The sequence below is a fragment of the Nylanderia fulva genome, unplaced genomic scaffold (assembly GCF_048542155.1).
Source record: "Nylanderia fulva isolate GAGA-0341 unplaced genomic scaffold, ASM4854215v1 Scaffold23, whole genome shotgun sequence".
Taxonomy (NCBI): Eukaryota; Metazoa; Arthropoda; class Insecta; order Hymenoptera; family Formicidae; genus Nylanderia; species Nylanderia fulva.
In genome coordinates this window covers 1924562-1946263 of record NW_028190293.1, presented here as the reverse complement: position 1 = coordinate 1946263, position 21702 = coordinate 1924562, and the positions used below count along the sequence as shown (strand labels likewise).

The following is a 21702-nucleotide window of genomic DNA, read 5'->3' as shown; positions in this document are numbered from 1 at the left end:
CGTTTAGATTATCATCTCTCCCGGTTTCTCTTTCTCTCGACGGCTCTGGTACCCCCTTTCCCGTATCTTCTACATTCTCTCAAACGTTTCCGGGGATAATTGAACTTTATTAGAGATCGTCGTCGACGAAACACCAGCCCTTGCATCCACCCCGAGGCTTATTCCGGATCGACTTGATTCCGAAATGCTTTAACGATTACCCAGCTCGCGCTCGCTCATCTTTCTCTCACTCGCGAAAACGCCTTTCGAATCTGCGCGGCGACGAACGTCCTTGTCCAGAGTATTGCCTCCGTTTCTTTCATGATGCTTGGGAGAAGACCAGAGAAAAGCTTTCATCATTTTTTTTTTTTTCACGCAATTGTCCTTTTCAATCAATTTGCTTCGGAATATATCTAACGAGTTTGAGATCATATTATAGCCTGATTTTTTTTAAATGTTTCCTAGCAAGAAACAGACACTACGCACCTTCTGCGAAATATATTTTCGCCGATTTTACACATTTTTCTTCTCGAGACGCGAATCTCGCGGACACAGAGGGGCGGCTGGAAAAGTTTGTCGCGATGGAGAAAAAAACTGGAAATCAATTATGCGAGCTCGGCGCCCGTGCTCGAGGGAGGAGAGACCTTATTGAAATTTGGCTGCGGGGTCGTGAGCATTAAAATTGCAGGGATTAATATTAGCCGTGGTGAAAAGCGCTTTACGCTTTTCTCGTAAGGAAATGATACCGCGCAGCTTCTAAAGGCCCTTCTATCATTCTTATGTCAATTAGACGAGCCCTAATCGCGACCCGGCTCATAAACCGAGAATTATATCTTTAATTTTAGCGGCCGTGTTCAGAGACGCGCTTGCGAAACAGAATTCTGGGATCGTGTGTGCGCGCTTCTTCCAACCGCTGCGGGCGAGATCGCTTTAACCTCGACAGATAGATGGTAATTAATGACGAGAACTGTCCGTCGGTCAATTTCGTTTCCAAGTCTGACGTACGGAGAAATATATGCAGCGAACGCATATATATTTTACATTAGTATTACATTTCTATGCTAATTGATGCTGATTGATCATCCTTCTTAATAACCAAATTATGCAAAAACATGTAGATATAACGCGTACAGGATTAGAAAAGTTAATAAAAAATATAATTAACATTTAACAAAATTGTAATGTCATTTCAATATTTTTCCGCGGCTAAATGGAATACTTTTGTCATCCTGTCGCATAAATTTTTTTACGCGCGCACTTTTTTTTTCTTTATTTCTCACGTGCCATGATTCGATGATGCTACCTGGCGGATGCCAGATTTCCTAGAGCTTCGCTCGTCACGATTTACGAGTTTCTCGCCGGATGGCGGACGATATCGCGAGCGGACCTAGGCGATAATAATTTTCACGGTGGCGCGAGCACTCGCGTAGTAACAATAACGGTGCAACGGAACGTGCATGGCACTGTTACCGGAGCGATTCATGGTTATTGATTAGTATATACGGTCGCAGGAAGACGAGAGCGAGAGAGAGAGAGAGAGGCTGCGGCGTAGCGTTCACAAGCCCTGAGGGCTTATACACGGTGTATACACACGTATATATACACACACACAAATGTTATGTATATACACATATCAAAGATACATGCACCAATCCACGCGTGAATATGTATAGGTATTATATATAATATATAATACAATATTTATAATATAATATAATATATTTTATATATATATATATATATATATATATATATATGTATATATATATATAATATATCACGTATACATAGCTGTACGTATCCTACGATATTCGCTAAGATATTCGCAGGGCCCTCGGGCGACCCTCAGAAACAACAATGTCAACTTGCCCGGCGCGGCCTGCAATCGTTTGAATAGTATAATGTAGTTTTCGTGTTATACAACTCACTCTCCTTCGTATATACGAGCGTCTAGCTGCACGCCTACGAAGCATCAGCCTTTTCTTTTCGACCTGCGCTCGAAACATCCAACCTGTCGTGTAGGCGCGACGACGACCTTCCACGCGTGAATGACGGCGTGGAAATATTTACGAACGAGGAAGACGAATAGGGAGAGGGAAAGGGATCTCGAGATTGGCGGGTATTTATGAATTTAATTTTAACGGATCAAGAGCAGTAATAAAGCGCGGGTAGGAATTAACCGCCGGATTATTTCGGTAATTTACAGCCTCGGGGATCGCGCGTCTGGTATTCTCTTATTTGCATTGCGGTGTATCCTCGGCTATACTTGCGTCTCCCTTACGCCGAAGAGAGTAGAGTCCTTCGAGAAGTTTCGTCGAGGAAAAGTTTACACGATAACGAACGAGTGACGATCGTATTTCTCAAAGGGACTCGAAGGCCGAATTTCATAAATTTCGCAAATCCAAATTCTAATCCTCCTTGATCCCGATATTTGCCTATACGGGAGAAGATTCGCCGCGCGAAGCGAAACGCCGCGGGAAAGGAGGATATTGTTGTTTCTACCCTTGCACATATTACAGTCGAATAATGATTAAGTATATACTCGGCGAATTAGTCATGTCCTCCGGGCATGAGTCCTTCCGCTGAACTTGAATTGTCCGATACTCCAACGCGCGATATCCTTCGCGATCTTTCGCGCGCGAATAATACGTTACGGGCGAATTTCAGATCTCTCGTTGTAATTAGTAGCTTAATTAAATTTCGCATGGAAGCGCGCGTTCGCGAGAACCGAGTACCGCTCCACCAATTGTGGAGGATTAACGCGCGCGTGTAAACTATTCCATCTCCGAGTTTCTCGCGATATAAGCGTATCTCGTCGCTCGGAATGCAGAGAGAATACCGGGTTGTCGATAATAATTAAAACTTTCTCGCGCACTCGGCACAGTTTGACTCGGCGAAGCAACAGCGCAGCCAACAGTTATCCCATGCGGATTACGGTCCTTGGCTAAGGGCTACAAGGGTTTCCCTCCTCCTACGGGATTTAAGACGGACTTAGCCCTTGTTCCGGTCGCTGACCACTTTGCCTCCCATTAACCATTAACGGATCTAACGAAAATAGGATTAGATCCGCAGCGGAGCTAGTTCTCTTCGAGTTCGGTGTACGCACTAAAACTGCCGGCGCACGTAGGTGGCGTCGGGTTTCTTGCCCACAGCTTCATTGGCAGATTATCGAAAGGTTCCTGTCTCGTCCTATCGAGAATGCGGAGAGAAGAGGCGCCTTCTCCTTCGCCGATTATTTTCGCACGAACGCGGCGAATCAACGCCGGGCAAATCGCGTTTTACCTCTCGATTTATTGCTTCCCGAGAATCGTTCAAAGGAAGATTATCCTCGTAAAATGTGTCGAGGTATATCTTCCTTTTTAATTCATCGATTGATTTATCACAGAATTTTCTTCAAAGTGCATTGACTTATCAAGTCGCGCGATTGTACGCGATAAATAATAATGTATGTGTGTGTGAATGAAGAAAATTTATTTTATTATTCACTACGTAGTTTTTGAAATGGAGAAGAGAATCTTAGTTTTTCCTCACATGTCCGCTGATATGTAATTTTCAATAAAATAATAATGATGTTATTAGTAACGTATCGTTTACTACTCTATTTAAATTTACAAATTTAATTCCTTAAATTTTCTATCGATAAAAATAAAAAAATAAAAATATAGTCTGCAAATCTATCGAGACGGTACAAAAAATCTAAATGATTTCCATTAACTCTTCGAGACAATCGATATCTCGTCGTGAGTACGACATATCGACTCGATGCTTAAAGTTTTGTCCGCCCAAACTCTCTCGCGCCAAGATATGCCGAAGAGCGTTTTCGCGTTTCGAGATAATCCCATTCTCGCCCTCCTTCAAAGATAGAGCCGCCGGAATTATTGCGTATTCGAGTTACACGCGAACAAGGACTTCAAACTTTCTCGATCCAAGAACCGTGCTGATATTAAGACCGATAAGGCCAATGAGTGTTTAGTTACGAACTGTAACAAGAGCTGGTCGCTTGAATAATTTAGCGTGTGATAATATTTCATGAGTAGTTTGTCTTTGAAAATTCGACAGGGATATAATTTGGCAGGGGAGCGTGAGTAAGAATGAAAAAGGATTCCTTTAGAAACAATCTCAAGCAACATATACATGTATATTTTCAATTTTTCCGCATCGGCAACCGCAAACATTACCGATTCTCAAGCTAAATCGACAAAGTTGCGAGAGAATGAAAGACGAAGGAAATGTTTCTCAGACCAGCGCAATCCGCCACTGGCCATTTTCATGTTCACCTTTTGCTCCTCTCTACAACGAGAGATTATTCGCCACCATGTAGCTGGATCTTCATCATTATTACGACTGTCTGTCCGCGCGTGTGCATGCTATGCGAGACATTAATGGCTCGCGATCGTAAAATCTTGGGTGGCTCGGTGGGAACGAGAAAGGAAAGAAAGAGAGAGATTTCTTTCACACAGTTTATCGAATAATAATATAATCCCTTAACGACAGCACCTTGCATTTTCTTCCGCGCCACTTAATTATCGAGTTAATCAGATCGGCGCGATTTTTTGACGAAAGCTTCGACATTTTTGACGGGAGGAACCCGAAAAGAGCGACTCCTTCGGTTTTATTGATTTCACGCAGGCTCGTCCGGCAATTTACGCGTGCTGGCGTATCGCGTGCGCCGGAAACGGCACGAGTTGTAAAATCGCGGGACCCACCTCACCTCACCTCGGCGGCAGCTGCCCTGTTTCTTTCCCCCCGGGCCTTCACCCGCGTCCCGCGTGTCACTCGAGACCGTAATTAACAATCGTTTTAATGAATTCGCTCCGGCTATCTTCATCTTCGCAACACGTTCGAATTATGAGCACGAGACGGAGACGACGCGACGCTTCGAGGTGCGCCCCATTCAAGAGGGATAGAGAGAGAGGAAAAGTGTCTGCTTATTATGACCGGGCAATAATTCCCGGTATAAAATTATCATTAAGATTGTCGTTGCGTCGCGCGGAGAACTGTTCGCTCGTTATCTCGACAGGTTGTGCAGGGCCGGCGAGAGAGAGAAATAAAACGCACTAGGGTGGTTCTTCCTCGCGCAGCGTCTCTTTCGGATGCGAATGCGTCGCTTAAAATGTCGATAAACGCGCGCGAACTATACAACGTATGACGTTCAAAGTGACTCTGTACATTATACATGCGACGCGCAGGTGTAATTTCAAATTATATCGCAGTTTCGCGTTATTAACTTTATTGATATCGCGTGGACCGCGACATTCAACGTTAAACTGTATCTGTTTATCGCCATATTTTTCCAATATAAATACGATTATAACGAAGAAGGAGAAGAAGAAGGATAGATAATCTGTAAAATTAATAAGCTAGGATGTCGCAATCAGATTGTTTATACTACCCCATCGCAGTATCATGAATATAAAGTACTTCTTTCCGCGGGAATAGAAATTAATCACTAGGAAAAAATGATAAGAATCAATATACATATATTATAATCTTTTTGCATCGCGTGCCGAGGAAACCAATGTCGAAGGGATTTGGTTCTCTCTATATACGGTCGACGATGGTCAGCGGTGTTTCTTCGTCTCGTTCCACGTTCTTACCTTTCTTTCTGCGTACGCTCGTAAATAACCGTCCGATGTAATAAGACATCAACGAGTGGCTCAGCACCTACGCGCCGATACCATCTTTAAGAACATGAACAGTCGGAAGTTGTATATTCTTTCGGACGCGCCGGGCCGAACCAACCAGTCAATTATATATGTCAGCGAGCCGATTCGAATAAATGCGCTGCTTCGCTAAAGATGAAACTGATACGTTTCTCAATGCCAAACCGCGATAATGTCGAAGGCACTCGTGTGAAAAAAATTAATTAAATCATAATTAAACGTGTCTAAACGAAGAAAAATAAAATCAAGAGACGCGGAAGAGAGCTATATAACACTATACATATATACGTCTCTCTTTCTCTCTCTATTGTCTCGTCGCGCTCAAGTCCGCGTCTAATCCTTCGCTGATGTCGCGCGAGAAAATTAGCGTCGTAGGCGCGGATTACCGCACGCGTTATCCGCGATTATACGCATTAGCTGACGAGAGGAGGCGTCGTCTCGAAATCCAATTATCGCGTCACGGCGTGGAAAAAGAGGAGGCGTCCGACGACATTTTCTCGTGTCGCGATAATCTGAAAAAAACCGCTCGAAAAGCTACCTCTCTCTTTGTCTTGTCTCGCACATTTTTATATTGTATATTTTTATCAAAAGTAGACGGCAATATCAAGCGTGCTCTCGCATGCTTCGTGCGAGAAGCTTCGCTCTCTAAGCGCGAATCGAAGAGCGAGCGCCGTCGAGCTGTAACAAAATATTCGTTCCTCGCGGCAATAAACGATGTCGTTAACGACACACACACATATATATATATATATATATATATATATATATACACATACAATGTTCCCTCTTCTCTCTTTGTACTTCTCTCACGCGCGGCCGTTACTACTGCCCTTTTATTGCCGGTAAATTACACGCTTTATTCAACCGCGCAACGACCCGAAAGCAAACTGTATAATTGAACGGTAGTTAAAACTGCGGTAGGTCAAGTTTCTCCTTTTTATCCTATGCTCCAGCTCGCCTCGTCGTCTTCCTCCGCGTCGTAGTCGCGTTTTATTTTCAGCGTCGCGCCACATCGATATTGGCGCGTCGCGACGTTTTTTCTTTATAATTAATATTTTTTTTAGCCCGCAGGTAAAGATCTTATCCGGACGCGCGCGCGAGCTCGATCCGGAAGCGGTCTTAATTTAATTTCGCAGAAAAGCGCGGCGAATTAATTGATCATCAACGGCCGCGCGGCGATCCCGTGCGACCTGTCTGATTACGTCTGAATACGTACGAAAATTGCGATAATGCGCGATGCGTGCGTGTACGCCGCGGAATTAATACTGAAATTACGCCACCGAGAGCATAATTAATTTCGATCGTTATCGCGCGAAATCGGCACGATTCCGAGAAGGGAAGGCGCGCGAGGGAGAAACCTTGCTGGCTGCTCTCTGTCTCCTACGGAGAAAGAGAGCCTTCTCTTTCTTCTCGCGATGACACTTAAATACCCCGGCAGCGATAAAATCCACCACACGGTGAAACAAAGTCGTCGGACCAGACGGAGGGAAACACGAAGAGAAAAAGGGAAGAGAGAGGAAGAATCCTCTCCATCGTATAGCTGGTCTTCTTTGCGAGCCTCAACGCGGGACTCCGAGAGATGCCGTAAATTTTCGGTTTATAATCGTCGTCGATGCGAAATTACCGGAGACAAAGATTTCTTTCCGCAGGAAGGCTCTTCTCGATCGTTTCCTCCGCGTACAATCGGCCATTTGTTACTTAATTCGTAAGACGCAAGGTGACCAAGTGACAATCGAGCGCCGGGATCGATGTCTTCGCGATCGTTAAATCGAAAATTTAAGTGACACCTTTGCTCGTCGCGGTTTATCGTTGTATCTTTCTCTCCCGCGAGGCGAGATCTCTTCCGAGATTGCGAATTGAAAAAAATGTTTGATAACTCACCATGGCGCGCTCATGGTGATCCAATCGGCTCGTTAAAATCAATGCGATCTTTTTCCGCGAATTAATGCCTCTCGATGAAACGATTAATGTTATTTATAGATTATAGATCCATGAACACATATCGAAGAGGAACTTCTAGCTCTTTGTTCTATCTGCTCGGACTTGGTATTATTTAGGACGTCATTAAAATGAAGTTATATCGAAGTTATACGAAAGATGAAATAAACGTGACGAAATTGAAACTTATTTTCACACTCCGCCAAGAAGAAGTGCGTGATCAGATCTAAAGACGAGGGGAATAACCGTGCGTGGTCTCTTTTTATTATTAAATAAATAATCAACTAGTTGTTCCCCCCGTGTTAAGCGTAATTTATTAGCCCGACTAGCCCTAGGTCCCTTCTCTCTTAAATTCTTTCCTCTCTTCGTTTCTCTTCGCTTCTTTGCTGCAACCTTCTTCTCCTTCTCCTCCTGCATCTTCTGTATCTCTCGCGCTCGTTTCAGGCTTGTCTGGAGCGGTTTCAGACCGCAAATCGTTTATTCTCCGTTTTCACCTTCCCTGCTCTCTCTCTCTCTCTCTCTCTCTCTCTCTCGATTCCGTTTTGCATCGGTGGCTTATGCTGAGAATACAGAGCACGGTTTCCTGCTCCTGTTTCTTTAATTGACAATCCACCACGTTCTCCAGCTTAGGTTCCCCGGTTCGAGCGGGTGGGAACGCATCGACATCCACGACTGGCGACATTGTATTGTTTCTTGCGATTTTTACACTCGTACTTTCCTCTCCTCTCTCTCTCTCTCTCCTGTACGAGATATCTTTCGCGCATACCTCTCGCTTCTCACGTATTCCACAAACATGTGCGTACGCAGTTCTTTGTGCGTTCGTCGATTTACGGATAACAACGGAGCCCACCGCGACCTGGGCACCAAGAAGTCTCATTAGAGATGCCTTTCCGAACATTGGAAACTCGGCGTTCAAACTCGCCCAGGAACGAGAGTTCGCGAGATTTTGATAGAGAAACAAAGTCCCCATTATCGGAAAAGGTTTAATTTTTTTTAGACAATTGCTCCGTGCAATCAGATTCATTATAATGTAATGAGGTAAAAAATATGATGAAACGCGCTACTGATCTTGTAAAATTAATTTATAATTGATAATGGATTAAAAACACGTAAAGGGATAAGGGTGTGATAAACGGTCGTGGCCTTTCTTCGACAATTTGTAGTCCATGTTAAGGCCAGGCTTCTGAGTTATAAGCGGAGATGTGGAGGCTCGTGTCGCGCGCACCGGGAGGATAGTTCCGAGGATACCCCAAAAAGCATACACGATCGAGTCGGACGCAACAAGAAGCGGCATCCTCCTTGTCAGTTCTATTACCGCCCGGTCAAGTGAGAGTTAAAGCGAATGCAGAATGAGAAGGGGCGAAAGTTACGATTTCGTCGATGAATTTGAAATAATGTTCCCTCTCGTCGTTTTCTCTTTCTGGTTTTTTTCTTTTTTCACCTTTTGCACTCTCTCGCGAATCCTCGACAAAAACATCTCTCGGTTTCGCTCCAAAGGTAATTAAATATTTGTAGTCGAGTCTATTAATGCGCTATCTTAACGATTGTCTCAAAGTCAGAGGTCAACTCTTCCCTGAGCTCATCATAGACATGTATGCAGAGATTGTGGCCGCATTTGTGTATACGGGGCCTTCTGTTAAATTATATATACATATATATATATATTAGAAAGAGTAACGCCATCGCTATAGCGGCGGTTGTACGAAGAATAGCATGGGAACTATTATGCTTAGTAAGGTGGAAAGTAATAAATTATAGACGGCTAATAATGGGAACCGCGAGAGACGTAATTGATGTATGCAAAGGAAGTTGTTCTGGCCTGGCATCGTACGTTCTTCTCGGATACGCGTGTAAATATATATATATATATATATGTATAATACACGTAAAGCATACAGCATGCAGAAAATATTTAATGACTCCAGAGAGCGAGGTTCTCCGATTCTTTACCTTCCGAGCTTCCTCTCGGCAGCATCTTTTACGCCGCGCCGTCGTGGTGTATTTAAAATTTGAAAACTAAATTGTTTACTACGCGTGCACAGCACAATGACGAGCGAGTGCTCCTCTTGTTTTTCATCTTCCTCTCGTGTTTTATCCGAGAGAAGATCAGCAAAGCGCGCAGCTCTCTCCTTGTTTCTCTTACGCGGCAATAAAGGTGCCTGTTTAAGCGCCACCATATAACGATTCCCCAACAAGCGCCGTGCACGAGAGAGGATTGTACACGAGGAAGGTCAATAAATCGAATTCATTCTTAATTAAATCTAAGACAATCCGGCGTTAATTAAAGCAAACAGTCGACACTAATAAAAGTCGCCGAGATGCGAAATGACGTAGATGCTATAAAACAACAGTTCCCAGCTTCATCGAACTGCGTAGCCATTTTTCGCGCTTCTCAATTTATGTTCGCAACACGACAATCATTTACAGAAAAAAAAAGTTTTATTAATTAATTAAAATTAATTTTGTAACGTTCCGGAAAAAAAAGATAAGTATCCAGCGAGAATACTCGAACGCTTATTGATTCTCATATAAGATGAGGAGAGATGAAAAGCGAGAGTGAGAGATAGAGGGGGATGAAAAAAAAAAAGTATGAAGAGAGGAAAAAAAACAAGCGTGCCGCTGATACACGTATGCGTACATAGTTTGCGCGATAATGGTTGCTCGCCGTGCGATATAGAGATAGCTTCGGTTAAGCTAACGTATCCCTCCGAGGAAGAGAGGAGGGTAAGAGGGTCGTCGGTTGGCAGGGTTAAGCATAAATCAATCAGTCTGCATTCAACCGCGAGAGCCGAGAGGAGGCAACCACCGGCTCGAACATCTCGAATGCACCACGGTAGGTGGACGTCCGGTGAACGTTTGTATCAATATTTCTGTTTGCACTTGAAAATATTTACGCTCGCCATCCCTGTCTTGTCGGGGATGAAGAGACACCTATCGAAAGAATTCACAATAGAGAGAAACACGCGCAAATGTATACATCGTACATTTAATATTCAACACGCGGTGTCTAAGGATAAGATTATAAATTAAAAAAAAATAAACGACACGCAATTTTTCTACAGCTCTTAACTCTTTGCTTTCTGGTATTTTAAAGCTCAAGGCAATATCGGTAATCAGATGGATTTATGATTGACGACATTGGTTGCGTGACTGTAATGGCTCTCGATTGCGATGCAGTTCCCATCAGCGCGGAAAACGATCTCGTCTCGTTTGTATCTCTATGTACCACGACAGCGGCGTTTCATTCGTAACGCGGATACCTACTCGATAGCCCTGTGGTATAGGATACGAGCGATCGCATCCTGCATCTCCACCGTGCCGCACCGTCGCTCGCGGTAATAGGATTTCACGTGAGCGGAGCCTCCCAAGCAGCGACGGCCAAAAATCGTAGGATTTTATGTAGCGAGGCGCGGTTGTGCCAGCCGCTGAGCAGCCTCCGTGGAGCCAGGCTGAAGCAGAGAGGGAGATGGAGGGAAAAAAAAAGAAAAAGAAAGACGTTACGCTCGCGGCAAACGAGGAAAATGGCAAAGAATAGGGTGGACAAAGGGCAATGGCAGAGGAAGAGTTTCGAGAAGGAAGAAAGAAAGAGACGGAGAAGGAGAAAGAGACGTTGTGGGGCTCCTACAATTTTAATTAACTCGGTACCGGACGCAGAACCGATCGCGATCGAATCGGGTGCACGATCTACAAGGAATCTACATAAGATCCTCCACTCGCGGCTACAACTCAATCCCCTCTTTATATTCCGCGCTCCCAAGAGGAGCCCTTTAACCGGGGACCGGTGGGGCCCGGACACACATAATCCCGCTCCTACGCTTCCCTTATCTCGTCGAGGATCGAAGATAGCAGCCGCAGCGCTAGCTGGCTCCTCGCCAGGATCTCTGGCCAGGTTCATATTGTCCTTCGTGCGGCATGTAACTTACCGGCCCTCTCTCTCTCTCTTTCTCTTGGCTCCGAGAGTGTACTCGCCTTGTCCGTAACGAGCAAATATTTGAACGATAAATGAGAATAGCGCGCATCCTTGATAAGGTGGATTGTCTTATCCTTCCTCAGTTGAGAAAAACAACGCGTTAAACTATCATAAGATAGTTCTATTGACGCACACACTTGACTGTACTTAACTCTAACAAAAATCCTGGAATACGATCTCAAAAGCCGCAAAGAGAGAGAGAGAGAGAGAGAGAGAGAGAGAGAGAGAGAGAGAGAGAGAGAGATATTAAATCAATGGTCTTTTTACGATCCTTTTTTAATCATTCATCTGGAAAATTATATCTGCATGTGATTGCCTTCGAGCCTATTCAATCGAGCATTCAATCTCGTGTTATTCCGCCGACATTAAACGCATAACGCGTAACGCTCGGACGAGCGTCTTCGTAATGAGATCGTCGCGATCTTCGGAGCGTGTGTTCGCGCTGGTTCTCCGTGTCGCATGCATATAAAAATCTCCCAGTGCATCAGCGCGTTTACGAAACTCGAGTCGAGTGGAGAGGATAAATAAACGCTCTCAGATCTCTTCGACACGCTTGCGAGAGCGCGACGATAGTATGTCGCTCTTTTTAGGGCAACAACGACGACAATCCTCAGTCCCGTCTCTACGGTAGGAGCAATCTGGTCGCGTTAGAGACTCGCTAATAAAAAAAAAAAAAAAAAAAAAAAAAAAGAGAGAGGAACGAGTAATATCGACAATATTCCCTCATCTCCACCGGGTTGGCTTGAAACCGACGAGCAAACGCGATGCATGTACGTATACATAAGTGCATTCGTGTGTGTAGGTGTGCAAGAGCGTGCGAGCGCGTACGAAGGCGCCCGGATCTCCTCGTGCCAACGGAGATACGAATGCACCCATACGGCCGAAGGTTGGTAACACGATAGTGGCTGTATGTAAAACCATCTGGTGTAAAACGAGCTGCTCGTTCGAGTATTAAATCGGACCTCTCTTACTCTCTTTCCGATTACTTCCCTCCCGGTCCCGCATCGTCCCCGTTTCTCCGTCGTCGTCTCTGTCGTCGTCGTCGTCGTCGTCGTTGGTTCTTTTTTCTTCCCTTCCTCTGTACCGCAGCAGCGCCCTTTATCGGCCCCCTCTCTCACCCTTTTCTCATCTCTCCTGTCGATCGACTCGCGCTGGAGATCTCTACGACGCGGAATCCGTTAAGCCGACCAGCAATAACCGCCGCACATTCCGAGCTTAACGTCACAACGCGCGCCAAATGAACTCGTTAACGTTCACGTGTCCGCGAGAGCCGATTCTTTTAGGCCGCCCGATCGGGCGCGTCCCTTCTTATTAAAGTCCGCGCGCTTATCCAGCCGAAGGGAGATCTCCCTATGGTGATATTGCGCGATCAATGAACTACCGGTTCAAATAATATGCTTGAAACATCTTGGTGAAAGACATTAATAATATATTTAATCTCGGAAATCAAAGAGATGCACCAACTCATGTCATAATATTGAGGAGTTTTTCGGTCTTTACTACTTGCTCACAAGTGTTGCGCGATTTAATGGGAATTAATAGGAATCCACGACGTCGTTAGTGGAATGTTGCCAAAAGCAAGGCACGAATTATGCAAGTGAATCGTGTTCGTGCATTTCGGAACAGGAAAAAAGGCACAATCGTCGAAGACTGTTCGTTAAGTCGCGAGGCTGGGGGCCACTAGCCATGGGAAGCGCGCGTCGTTTTTTTTTTCAGATCTCTCTTTTCCCTGGGGAATCTACTCCCTCATCCCCTGCGAATCGACGCACACGTGCAACTATATGGGAAGCTGCCGTCTTAAGCGCCGTCAATGCCGTGGTCGCGATGCCCGGCGCATTCCTAACGTTAATGCCGGCAAACGCATTAGTTAACGATCCTGAAAATGACACTTTGTATCGGCTAATGGGTAATTAAAGTCCCGTGGTCACCTTTCGCGCGGAATTTATTAAACGCGCCGTTGTGGGACGCGCGACTCCGACCGGATAGCGGACGCGGGTTTATGGGGATTCGCCTCTTAAAACCTGCGAAAACGCAGATAAGGAACGCTTGTACATTGAGAGCCCGCCCGGTCCGCCGAAGATTGCGGCGACGACGACGACATCGGCGTTGGTTAGTCTTTCTCGGTCGACCTCTCCGAGAGTCACCGATGTGCTTCGCGCACGGAATCCGGAGACTACATCCGGCGCTAAATGTGGCAATTTTATTCCGCATCCGCGATATAGCGTATAAAGTGTTAAAAGGATTATAATTTTAAAAAGGAAATGTGTACGTGTGTTTAGAGAAACGCTAAATGTCATTTACACTCAATATACGTTTATAGTTATACGCTTTAGACGAGACGTTTATGTCCCAGAGATTCTAGATGTATGCAGATAATTTAACGTTAATTCATGTTGCGAAAATAAGAGTGAAAATATAGTCGATCGATGACAGTTCGAAATTGCCGCGAGAATTGAATTTTACGTAAAAAATATCTCGAGCATGTTCTTTCCGCTCTCTTGGCGCACAATATAATATATACGTCGAGAAACTGCGATCGCTCGGCTATGAAATCAACTTTGCGTTGTGTATATCGTTTTACGTAGCGCTTTTTATTCGTACATTCCTTTTTCTTCATAATTGCATCTACGAGACTCTTGGTGAATCAGCGATTATCGGCGATGCACCCCGTCCCTTGCGTTTCGCAACAAAGCTTAGACAATAGAATTATCGCATACTATTAGTATTAACAATTAGCGACTATAATGGCAACTCGTTTACATCTAATGACATATAAGAGATACATTGTCGATTGCGCGTTATCATCTTTTCAATCATAATACGATTTTTTTGTCAAATGTCATCGCAATTAAACTGATTAACGATATATACTTTTCGATCGATATCGAATGAATGACTCGAGAATTTACATCAAAATCTCTGTTTTATCATAGAGTAATATAATATTAATTCCATCTCGATGCCGAAGAAACCTCAACGCGCGAGAGACGACTACTTTGTGCCATTTCTTGCGTCGATCCCTCCCTTTTTTTTCGTGCGAAGCGTTCCGAGACGATCTCTCTCGCGACGAGGATATTTAATAATAACGCCGGCGTTATTTATCACGCGCCGTTAATGAGAAAGAAGTCGTATGCTGCACGTCATCTCGCGCCGCACACCGACTCGTTCTTAATGGGTCTTGCCTACGTTCTCATCGTAATCTGCAGTACAGACTCTATCTACGCGACAACGACATTTAAATTTATCCTCCGAGTCGCTCGCGAACGACATCTTCTCGTCGCGCCAAACACAGTGTTTTCATTTTTATTATTTTTTTTTTTTTTTTTTACGAGCGATATTTCATCGGTGGAAGGTCACGTCGCTTCTTGCGCAAAATATTTACAAGAATCACTTTCGAGACGCCACTCACAAAGGGTCGTTTTATTGATTTCAGAATTTCGCAGTAATAATATGCATGTCGAATTACTACATCCTATGTTATACGCAGCTTAGCGCACGCATATTAAAATACTTTGTGCGCGAAGGAAAGCGTCGAGTACGTATTACACGCTAAAGTTTGCCTCGAGATAAAAAGCAAAATTCCATATATCATTCGCATTTTTGTCTTACGATATTCGTCCAGCTCTCCCTCCCCGACCACACGCACATTACCATCTCCATTTCGCGTATTCGCCATCTTAACGCGATGCAAGCGAGACAAAAGTTGAGGGACAGGGAAGGGATGCGGTATAGATGAGGCTGCGAAATAGAGAGCGAGATAAAGAGCAAGAAGCGCGGAGAGGCGAGGAAGATGGGACAGGGACTAATGCCTCTTAATGTGGTTCTGGGAGAGCTGGAAGATAATGAAATTGTGGAGAGCGCCCTCGAGTGTCTTAAGAAAGCCTTGCCACTGACCTTTCTCGTAGTTGATTTGCCTCTCCTGCTGCCTCGCGTTGTCGGCCGCGACCTTGAGCAGGCCCTGGATATTCCTCAGCAGGGTCTCCGTACTCGAGACCGAGGGATCCTGGGCGCTCTGAGACACGGCGACCGCCGCCGAGGCTATCTGCGAGTAGTTGAGGGCCTGGGGTGGACTTTCCGAGCCCGGTGCCGGCAACGGCAGATTCTCCGGCACGTCTGACAAATCTGAAAAGTAATATTTCCATCTCACTTCCGCAGAATCCTCGTCGGCGATAAATAAATAGCTCCGCGTTGTCGAGAGCAAAACGTCAATGATAAATTCGCCACAACGAACGTAACGAACGTCGAACAACGCCCGATGTAAAGGAGGGGCCTCTCCCGAGACTTATATCGCGTGCGTGTCTCGAAGTCGTAATCTCGCGACGACTACTTGTTACCCTTCGCCACTTTTTGATTTAACGTCAACGCGGGCGAATTAAATTCACGGATTGAACGCTACACGGCATTCCTCGGACGATTAGTCGCGTCTCGACCGACCGGCTGTTCAGCATCTCGCTATGAAATATCGAGGGGAACACAACCAAATCCTTATCGATGATTTTGCAATATAATTTACAGCTCTTATTCTTTACAAGCTAAGACGTAATGTCTACATGTTTTTAATCACGTTACTCTAAGTAATTACAGATTTATACGTACATGTTTTTTTTATAACAGAGAATAGATTAACCTGGACCACCCTGGATGATGCGCCGGACGCTTCATGGAAACACGCTCTACTTGCAACATTGACACCCGGCCATTGAATAAAGGATGCCTTATGGTTATTGCCGAAGAGAGAGAGAGAGAGAGAGAGTGGCGGTGAGACAAGATGTCTGCGTGGGTTCTCCAGACTTAAGTGATCGCTCGCGGAACAGACCGGCCCGCACCTTGGACCCGGCTGCTTTACGGCTGGCGATACGTGGTTTATTGTATCGTCTTTTAATTATCTGCGCGCACCTACAACGCCACTCGGCAATCGCGGTTACTTATTGCCATTGACCGATTTAATGCTCGGCGCGCGTCCTCGGTGTTGGCCGGCGTCTTCGTTCTCCCCGTCCATTTAAAATCCCGCGATCCTTATTTCCTCTCCTTTTTCTCGGTGCCTTCATCCCGAGCGCGCCTATATCTTCCGCCGCGGCCCATTACAATTATCGGGAGAGAAAGAGAACGAGTCTCTCGGAATCTTTTTGCCATAAAGACGCGTAAGTTTGTTTCTTCGCCTTTAGAATCTCTTCCTCTCGACGGCAACGCGACGGGACCACCGCGATGAAAAAAGAAGCGGTAAGCGGAAGAATTATCCGCAAACATAAGTCGTCGAGACGTATCGCTCAAGACTCGAGAGAGGAACAATTTGTCTCGACGGTCGGGCTGGATCGAGGATTACCAGTTGCAGAAAATCGAAGAGAAATTGCGGTAAACGCGATTCCGAGAATAAGAGCGGGAGATAGGAGATAGTGACTCGCGTCTCATTAAATCAGAACTGCATTCCACGAGCGTGTACACTCCCACGGGCGTTCGATGGGATTCTACTTAGATCATCCGACACGCTGCGAGACACAGAGATTTGATCCCGCTCCTCCTCGTCGTACACGGATTGCGCCAGAATTTATATGTCTAACTCGCGTGCCTTTTGGCCTTTCGTGGAATTGAAGGGGCCCACTAATTTTGGGGGGATCCCCTAATTTTGCGCGGCGATGTTTTCCAATTCCGCTTGTCACGTCGCAGCATGAAGAGCGAATAATCTTATGCTTTCTGTGAATTTGTACGACTCCAAAACGAAATGTCCCGATTCGACCATAAATCATCACCGGACCCCGCGAATGTCTTAACGATTCGACCGCTCGGTGCATTAAATCGCAGCCCTTGAGAGAAGAAACAAAATTAATTAAGACAACGCGGGATGATCGAACGCGCGTCCTCTCTCGAATGTTCCCTTCTCTTTCTTTTCCGCAGGAAACGCGTTCGTGGAACCGATCTCACGTATCGTGAAATGGTTCCACGGCTATGGGGGATACGCGATTTTACAAGCGATCCTTCGGATTCATTAATTGGCCCGGCCCAATTAACATGCCGGCGCGACAATGGTCGAGTCGATTAGAAATCAAAACGATTATGATGCTTCGGTGAGCTCGGAACGCCGGAACAAGGCAAGGTGGGACAAAGCTCGGACGGAGATTCTATCTCTCGATCCATCTTTCATTCGAAAAAATGAAACTAAATACCAAAGATGCGAGTCTAATGATCGCTTTGCGCCGACAGTGACGCTTCTCGCGCGGATACCGCGCATTTCGGAGAACGTTGCTGAAGAAGAACGAGACGCGCGGAAAACGCGACGTATTCGATAAATATTCTATTCGAAAGTAATAATTACATTTATAATCCTTCTATATTAAATATTACTTTCTCGCGCTAATTTCAGGCAATTAAGAATCGGCCCGATTTACATGCAACTTGGCAACCGCTGCGGCGTGTTTCTCAGGGCACGATGGAAGACGAATCCCGAAGCGTCCCTCGCGCTCTCTCGGTAGAGATGATGGATGAGAGGGCCTGACCCGCCAGCCGTCTAGAAGAACTCGTCTTTAAACGCGGCGTGTCCGGCAAAATCGATATAATTATTTCACGAGCACGAATCCGCTCTCTACCTCTTTTTCTTTCCTTTTCCGTTCTTTCGAGTCGAAATCGTCGCCTTTCGGACTTTCGTCAAAGGCGAGAGAACGCGTTTTAATTGATCGCGAGGCACATCTTTCGTCGGACCCATCAGAGATACCAAGCATCGTCGCTGTCTCGCTTGGCGAATAAAATTAAAAACGTACCTTCGTCCTTTTCGTTGTCATCGTCGAGGTCCTCCGATAGATTATCGTCCTCCTCCTCGTCGTCTTGAGAATGGTGCGACGCGCCCGCCTCGCTTCCGGATTGCTCGCCCACGCTTCCGCTTCCCGCTGTTTTGGAGAGATTTAGAACCGGGCTGTGACCGTTTGAGGAGCCTGAAATTAATCAAATTTATTCGATTAGATATATTACTATATATCTATCTATCCAATATCGCGCAGAATCGATATCAGCCTCGCATTGACATTGTGTCCACGTATATATATCTATCCGGCGCGATAACGCTGGAAAGCGACGTCAATCTTTCCCGTGGAACGTTCGGTCACGAAGAACGAGATGCGCCTCCATGGCATCGACCGGACTGACAAGTTGATGGATTTTATTTGCCACCGCGCATCCCCGTTTAGACGAGAACAAGCGGACTATCCACTTTCCGAATCTCCCATCCCCCTTGTATACGACGAGCGACCACCTCTTTCTCTTTCCGCGCGCATCCCTTTTTCCTTCCTCCGATCGCCTCCGAAGCGAACGCGCGCGCGTATTTGATATCCTAGTATTTTAATCCTGACATAGATAGATACTGTTTGGGCAACGGTCGTCGGCGCTGACGCATTGCTTCGGGCCACTCGTGATCTCACGGGGTACGTATATGTGTGTGGTGTGTATGTGTATACAGCAGTAAAGACCAGCTCCTCGCCTCGGCCGTTCACACACGTACGCGCCCTGGAGCGCCATGTATCTCGTTGGCCGTTGAAAGAGAGGGGTCGCGGTTTTCTCTTCCCAACGCGCGCGATCTAATGAATCGTACATCTTTTACGTTAAATTGACTCCTACACGCTCCGGCTGCTGGAGGCTGGAATCTCGGCAACCAAAGCTTCCTCTCTCTCTCCTTCGAACGCGCGCGCAAACGTGTGTATGCGTATAAATGAAGATATGCAAATTTATGATCAATCGACTAATCGACGTTACGTGACAGATTCGAGAATGCGAAACGTATATAGTAAAAGCGTCCTGAAACGCGGCGTCTTTGGCGTAGATGTGTTTATCGCGGAAGATGAAGGGGAAAAGAGAAGGACGGATTCCATCAGAGACGGATTATAATATTATACGGAATCGGAAAGAGAGGTATATATATAAGGACCGTGCTGGGGCGTAACCCGATATCGGACTTAATCTCCGGGATCCTAAACGCCCTGGACGCCTCTTGGTTCGATCGCGGACAAACACAAGCCAGATGGAAAGAAAGGTAGAGAAATACAGAAAAGGACGATCACGAGATCGGACTCTGTCGGACCGCGCCGGACTGTCGTGGTAAAAAATCTTTCTGGGCCGTTTGACTTTGAATCCTCATCGATCGACCGTTCTCCGGCGACTCTTCTGACGATTAAGCATCTCGCGTTACCGACTTAAGTCATCAGGTGACAGGTCGTCGCGACGAGACAGGTATAGGAATACGAGAAACGGTATTGGAAATTATAAGCCCGTGAAAAACGTCGATGGAATATTAATTCTTTCGAGGCAAACGTTTCAAATTTCGATATGATTTGATTAAGAGTCGATATGTCTCTCGAAAAATCTGACGTAATTTTTGTCCAAAACGAAAGAATCGCTATTAAACATTTAAGACCCGTTTGCTTATGCAACCTTACCATTGTGCGAGCTGAGGTCCCTGGGTTTGTGGTCCAAAGCCAGCGCTCTCTCGGTGTCGTTTCTCTCCTCGCGGAGCCTGTAACAGAAAAGGAGAGAGAAAAGAAAGGTTTGGTATTAATCCGAGGGGATTTAAATCGAGCGGAGGTGGACTCCGCCGCACACTCTACGTAGGGTATTAATTAAATAATTATTCTAGTCGCTGGACGCGAGGGATCCGCGTAGGAAGATAAGTATCGGTCTCGACGGTTCTCGGTCGTATCATTGTACACCACGTATCGTTCTTAATCGCCACGTTCTCTCTGCGACATCCGCGTTTATTTATTCCGCCACGAAGACGCCATAAAGAAGAATCTTTCTTTCCGCGTCCTTAACGATAAGTCGGTATCAAATTTGTTCGAGTATATTTGCAAAACAAAATATATATATCTGCAAACAAACGGAGCGATAAACGAATTCGAAAAGTGTGTTTCGCCGCGCTTTTTCCGTCTTGAAAGTTTACTTCGATTTCATCCCGCTTTACGAGTCGCTCGTTAATGCGGCGCCGGAGCTTTAGAGAAACTCTTAATCTTGGCTTTATATTGTTTGGCACTCGTGCCCCCGGGGTCCATCGCGGTTTACCAGGAATCGTGAAGATTTCTGTCTCAATGTCACGCGCAGTTCGCATTAAGAAGCGAGCGGGTCGCTTCTGTCATAAAGTCGGGGGTAAACGGGAGAACGAGCAAAGTATAAAAGCTTCTTATAAAATTATATTTTAGATTGCTCTTCCTAACATCGATAAGCAGAAAGTATACGATTGACCTTGCGAAAGATTTTTCCACGATTAATATAGAATAATTAAAAATTACCAGCCCCGTCATCGCTTAACGAGCGTTTGACTACTCCTGAAAATAATACCACTTCGCGGCAGAGAGAAAATAATTTTCGGGTGACAAAAGAGAGTTCCGTAATACAAGCCCTTTGGCTAAGGAACAGGATTCCTTAATCGTGAGTAAAGAGTTGAGGGCGAGAGCGACCCTCGGCAGCATCGCCGCAGAAAAAGGGGGGACGCGTCCGCCGATGGCTTTTATCGCGAGGTTTACAGCGAAGGTCATCCGCGTAGTCGCAAATTTATATCGCAGGGAGTTGAGAGAAAGAGAGCCAAAGAGAGAGTAAACGCGTCTCACGTGCGATATATCGCGCTCTTTTACCGCTCTATACTTCTCTTATCTCGCTTTTTGTCCTTCTCTCTCATTCTTTTTTTTTTTCTGCCTTTCGCCCGTTTCCTCTTTCTCTCTTCTCGTACACTCGACTCGCCAAATTATTCTCCCGGGTATATTTTTTCCGGCTTCTACGGCTTGCGGTCCGGAGGGGGCGCCTCTTTCGCACCTCGAATCGAACCGCGGACCATTAAGTAAGAAGTTAATATCATTAAACATAATATTGGGCGCATCTGGGAGCCGCAGAGCACTTACCGACCCCTCCGTCCACCCTCGCCCCCGCCCCCTTTACCCGCCGCCGCAAAACCCTCCTGTCTCAGCCCCATGCTTCGTTTCTGCACCGCGAACTCGGTGCCCCTCCCAAGCCCAACCGCTTCGCTCCTTTTCACTCTCGCCCGTCTCCTCCTTTCCCCCTCTCCACCCTTAATTTTTTAATGAGAAAATGCTTTCAAAGAGCCGGAGAGAAATACTGTGTCTACGAGCGATAAGTTACGGCGGTGTTAAGGGAAACGGAGAGCGGCTTTATGTGCGCGCCTCG

General features: G+C 45.8%; 1 protein-coding gene across 6 annotated transcripts in view; it reads right to left on the bottom strand.

Moving 5' to 3' along the window:
• The window catches only part of dac (dachshund family transcription factor), a 170269-nt gene that overhangs the window by 39062 nt on the left and 109505 nt on the right, over window positions 1–21702 (bottom strand). For all 6 annotated transcript variants that reach the window (XM_029304296.2, XM_029304312.2, XM_029304290.2 and 3 more), the window contains 3 exons: window positions 19968–20044; window positions 18303–18473; window positions 15445–15672 (listed from right to left, as the gene is read on the bottom strand). In XM_029304296.2, the coding sequence (XP_029160129.1) occupies window positions 15445–15672; window positions 18303–18473; window positions 19968–20044 (476 nt within the window). The remainder of the gene's footprint in view (window positions 1–15444; window positions 15673–18302; window positions 18474–19967; window positions 20045–21702) is intronic.